Source organism: Quercus suber, unplaced genomic scaffold, assembly GCF_002906115.3.
Source record: "Quercus suber isolate HL8 unplaced genomic scaffold, Cork oak 2.0 scaffold_222, whole genome shotgun sequence".
Lineage (NCBI taxonomy): Eukaryota > Viridiplantae > Streptophyta > Magnoliopsida > Fagales > Fagaceae > Quercus > Quercus suber.
In genome coordinates this window covers 724,310-730,070 of record NW_027069680.1, presented here as the reverse complement: position 1 = coordinate 730,070, position 5,761 = coordinate 724,310, and the positions used below count along the sequence as shown (strand labels likewise).

The window sequence follows — 5,761 nt, the reverse complement described above, 5'->3', positions numbered from 1 at the left end:
GCATAAAACTAGTATTCGCATGTACAATCGTGTCCAGAAACCCATATTCACTTTCATGTTTAGTCACTACTTATCATGTTTTTCATATGTTTAAGTCCTGGGTCAGTGCTTTAGCATGTTGTTTTGTTTGTTTGTTGTTCAGGAATATGATTAGGGTTTTGTTGGTTAAATGTCATGAACATGCATTGATACATAGGTATTGTGATGCAATGAGGTAAGTGAAGTAAGTCATGCATAAATCACATGAACATGCATTTCAGTGTTTGAGCATGAGTCGCTTAATATGCTTGGTTGAATGCTATGAGTTTTGGTTTAATGCTTGAATGCTTAGGTGTGCTCGTTTAATCTACCTTGTGATGTTGCTACCTTAGGTGATTTGTGTTGAATGCTATGATAGATGAATGCTAGGTTTAGGGATGATATGCCATGTTGATTGCTTTAGATGCATGTTAGAGTGTGTGCGAGTCTAGAATAACATGTTAGAAAACTTTCTAATGAGATTAAGATTTGGAACACAATAAGTAGAGGTCAACTCACAAGTTAGGTGGGCTTGGGTGCCTAACACCTTCCTAGCCCCATACCTAAACTCTAGACATGTGCTTTGGTAAAGATCAGTCATTCCACAAGGGCGCTATATTTATGGTTCCTAGACCTAATCTAGGTGTTGACTCCATTCACACCCTCCGCCACGGTCCACCCTATGCTAAGGCGTACTTCCCATGATTTGAAAAACCCTTCCAACTCATTATGAGTACTTGCGCCCACACTTACATTAGTGATAATTTAAATGAATGGAAGAGCAACTTATCAAGTGAACAAGATGGCGATTCTACAAAGTTTCAAAAAATTGATGTTGAAAGCAAAGTACAACTCACACTAACATACGCAATCAAGGAAAACAAAAGGAGTTATTCACTGACTACTATAAAGCAGCAAAGGAAGAAGATACAAATAATGCTTTAAATTTCTTTTTCAATTTACTAAAAATATTGATTAATTTGTTCTTTAAATTTGTCTTTCATACATTTATGGGATAATTGAGGATGTCAAGAATTGAAATTTTAATTTTAATTTTAATTTAAGTTTGATTTATATTTTTCATTTGGTAATTTAAAGTTTCATATTAAGGATGAGAATTTCTGAGACTAAAATCCTAATGTACAATAAAGAATGAAGAAACAAGGAATTGTTTAAATCTTCATACACAGTAATTTTCTTGTGCATTGTACGAATTAGTGATTAGTGTCTTTTTGTTGCAATATCTTTGTATCAAAAGAGATTTTTTTTTTTTTTTCTTTGTATTGACATATATATTTGAGTAGTCAATTCATGTCACGAAAGAATACAATAAGTTTCATTGCAATCACGGTAAATGCGTTTAAATTACAGAGGTAAAAGTACATTTATATTCGTTGAATTGAATCGCATATAAGTCAGCATCTGCAGGAGGCTCCTATTTGACAGTAAAAACATGAAATCTGCGTGCTTCCTCTAGTACACGCATTGACCGGGCCCAGATCTCTCTAAACCCACAAGAAAGCTGACAAATTAGTTGGAGAAATTTTAAAGAACAAATATTATAAAAAATAGCCAGTCAGACTAAGTCAAGCTTTCAAAAGCCATGTTCTTTTTATCCATCTCTAAAACAATACTGTATGCTCACTTTGCTATTATGCTATTATAAACTCTCTCTCTTTCTCTCTTGCCACTGATCGAGGTTTTACTTTAGCTGTTGTTAAAATATTTCAGTTGGCCATGGGAAGAGCTCCATGTTGTGACAAAGCTAACGTGAAAAAAGGGCCATGGTCACCTGAAGAAGATGCCACTCTAAAGAGATACCTTGAGCAACATGGCACTGGTGGCAATTGGATTGCCTTGCCTCACAAAGCAGGTCTCTTTCCCAACATTATATTGTTTCTTGCTTTTGAAAAACTGTTATACCCCATTTCTTGTTCTTTGCACGTTTTCTCAAAATCCCTTTTTGCCTTGTCAATGATTCTTCTATGTTTTAGGCCTTAAACGTTGCGGCAAGAGTTGTAGGCTGAGATGGCTGAATTATCTCAGACCGGATATCAAGCGTGGAGGTTTTACAGAGGAGGAAGACAGCATTATTTGCACTCTCTATGGTAGACTTGGAAGTAGGCAAGTCAACTAATTTTTAGACGTACTTCTTTGTGTAATTGTGTTCTTTTTTCTTTTTTTTTTTGTGAACTTGGGTTCTTTTTTTCTTTTTTTTTAATCATATTTATGTATATTTTAAATTATTTATGTTATTGGAATTAGGTGGTCTGTAATAGCTTCCCAACTGCCAGGGAGAACAGATAATGATATCAAGAACTATTGGAACACCAAGTTGAAGAAAAAGCTATTGGCAGCTGGAAATGCTTGTCCCAAGAGTGCCACAACTAACAGAAGCCCCCATGAGACTAGCAACATTTTTAGTCATCTGAACATGGCACAGATTTCAGCTTCAATTCCAAAAGCTGAAACCTATGATTATGGGAGTTCATCTTGTTTCTATACAAATTCCAATACACTAATGCGGACTCCATTAGTGGAAGCCAATAACATGGAAAATTGTGATCCAGATTGTATAATTTTGGACCCAAGTCAGTTTCATGTTTCAAGGCCTATGCAAGTTCCAGATTTTCGCACAAGTGGAAGTGAGAGTTACAGCACTATAACAACATCATCTCAGGACGTTGCAGGTCTTTCACCTTCTTCTACTTTGGCTTTGGAGAACAATTACAGCTTGTTGTCCTGCAATGGAGGCGTTAACGATGATGGACTTCTCATGGATTTTCAGTTTGAGTGCCATGATGATGATTTGTTAGATGGCTTTGCGTTTCAGGAAGATACACTAGAGAAGTTACCCCATTCTTGTTTAGTTAACTCTCCCTAGATTACTTGATGGCTAGCTAAAAGTCCTGAACATTAACCTATCACAATGTTACAAACCGACCATTATGGAAAATCCAAAAAAGTAAGATGGGAAAGTAGCTATTGGACGTTTTAATTTGTAGGGTGGTATTTTGTGGAAATGGTCAATGAAAGTGAAATTTTAAAGTAATGAACATGGGATTATGCTACTTAGTACATTAAGGATAAGCCATGTGGGTTTACCGTTTCCCACATTGTTTTTGAAAACATGGTCACCGGCTCCTAGCTATTTGTTGTATTAAGAGTGAATGTTGTATTTGAGTAATTCTTGTACATCATAAAAAGGTACAACTTTTACCACAACAATCTTACATGTCAACTTGTGATTGATTGCCTGTCGCTTTTATATTTACCTCTTTTTTTTCACCACTCACACTCTATTACATCAAGCAGTTGTGAAAAAATTTGTAATCTTAAAGTTGTTTTTTTAATTCTTTGGTGAAATGTTCATGAATGTGAAAGCTGTAGTCAGCAAAATTTGTTTTCTTCTGACTGCTCAGTGGTCACGAAAGTTGCGTTGGCCTAGCCAATCCAGAGTTGAAGAATCTCCGTCATGACAAAACCCTTATATGACTCTCTCTCTCTCTCTCTCTCTCTCTCTCTCTCTCTCTCTCTCTCTCTCTCGCGTGTGTGCGTGTGTATAATTGTTTTTAGGATATCATCTTCGTAATGGTTCATATGAGATACAGATTCCCTTCTATTTGTTATCAGCATCCATACGTCAATGTATTATCACATTAAAGTAACAATACATCTTAATCTCGGAAATTTTGGTTGCTTTCATAGTCAATATGAATTATTGCACCTATGAAATAATGCCCTTTGCACCTCTTTTTAAATTAGGCTAAAAATCAAATTACACTCTCTAAGTTTGACTAAAATGAATTTCAGTCCTCTAACTTTACTTTCACTCAATTAAGTCCTCTAAATTAAATATTTATTTTAATTTAGGTTTTTGTCCAATTATGTTATTAAAAAAAAAAAGTTGTTTCGTATGCAAGTAATGATTTTTTTTTCCTAAAAAAAAAAAATCTCAGATAAAAAATCTATAAAATATTTCTATTAATTTTATTGATTTTTTTCCATGTGTGAAAAAAAAAATTAATGGTAATTTTTTAATGAAATGGGACAGAAGGTTTAAATTGAATAAAGTTAAAACTTAAAGAACTCAATTGAACGAAAGTAAAGCTAAATGAATGAAATGAATTTTAGTCAATGAGGGTGGAATTTACATTTTAGCCTTTACATTACATCTTATTCATAAAAATATCATTTGCCAATGCGTTCATGATGGACCAATGTAGACCTTATTTTGTACCCCTTATGACTAGAACTTTCATTCTGCAATGACAACATCACTCGGAGGCCTAGGGCTAGTCTAGGGCCCAATCTTATAAGTCTTTAGCTTGGACGATGTTTTGGTAAAAGAAAAGCATACAGAAACCCTAAGTATGCGTGAATATGTTTTAAGCATGCATACATATACTTCGAGTATGCGCATATAGGGTTTTAGAACACCTGTATAGAAAGTTTTTGACGTAAAATCATGCGGAGCTAATCCCTCATCGGCTAGGGGCCTCCCTGCACCCCTCTCTAATCACTATAAAAGGCCCTCAAAGGCTCTTTCCCCAAAACACGCCAAATTCACTAGAAAATAGTGAATCAAAGAGGGAGTTTTTATTCTAAAGCATGCTCAAGTTAAAGTTTACTTGGTTGGGACATATTTTAGTCTTAACCTTCGAGTTTTAAGCCTACTAACTTTCTAGTTTTGTCTTGATTAGATTGACTAGGGGGAACAATAAAATTAAAGCTCAAAGGAAATCTTGTGTTTAAGGTAAGGGTCTATCCTTGTCTCTTTCATTTTTGGTTTTTTATTTCTTTTTTTACTGCTTTAATATCTCTACCTTGTAGTTAGGTTTTATGGTTTTCATATTTAGAAGCATACTAGGTTGTGTTTGATCGCTGTTTTGCCTACTATTTTAAAACTATGTTTCTAGGCATATATGTGTACGCATGCTTCACCTGTGTGTATGCATGCTCGAGGCATGTATATGTAGGCACAATTGCACCACTAAGACAAAGTAAGAACGTTCCTACTTCAATTTGGGTCCAACAAGTTGGTAGTAAAGGGTGACACTTAACCAAGGTTAACATCACACCTTAAGAAGAAATTTCCACATTAACTGATATTGCACTCGCTGAGAACATAGCCTAAATGATGGATGATCAAAATAAGATGCTACAGAAAATGGGGGCTCACCTCACTCAACTAGAGGAAAGTAGGTTTAACAGGCACATAGGAGAGGAAGAGAAAGAAGAGATTGAAGGTTGGGATGAGAAGGATAGGACTGTGAGGCCTAGGGCTAGTCTAGGGCCCAATCTTATAAGTCTTTAGCTTGGACGATGTTTTGGTAAAAGAAAAGCATACAGAAACCCTAAGTATGCGTGAATATGTTTTAAGCATGCATACATATACTTCGAGTATGCGCATATAGGGTTTTAGAACACCTGTATAGAAAGTTTTTGACGTAAAATCATGCGGAGCTAATCCCTCATCGGCTAGGGGCCTCCCTGCACCCCTCTCTAATCACTATAAAAGGCCCTCAAAGGCTCTTTCCCCAAAACACGCCAAATTCACTAGAAAATAGTGAATCAAAGAGGGAGTTTTTATTCTAAAGCATGCTCAAGTTAAAGTTTACTTGGTTGGGACATATTTTAGTCTTAACCTTCGAGTTTTAAGCCTACTAACTTTCTAGTTTTGTCTTGATTAGATTGACTAGGGGGAACAATAAAATTAAAGCTCAAAGGAAATCTTGTGTTT

The 5,761-nt window shown here is 35.4% G+C and overlaps 1 protein-coding gene across 1 annotated transcript; it reads left to right on the top strand.

Moving 5' to 3' along the window:
• The first annotated feature begins 1,635 nt into the window (after positions 1-1,635).
• LOC136070270 (transcription factor MYB36-like) lies at positions 1,636-3,089 on the top strand. Its single transcript, XM_065779980.1, has 3 exons — positions 1,636-1,891; positions 2,013-2,142; positions 2,284-3,089. The coding sequence occupies exons 1-3, from the start codon at positions 1,756-1,758 to the stop codon at positions 2,900-2,902; spliced, it is 885 nt and encodes a 294-aa protein (XP_065636052.1). The 5' UTR covers positions 1,636-1,755; the 3' UTR covers positions 2,903-3,089.
• Positions 3,090-5,761: the final 2,672 nt, after the last annotated feature.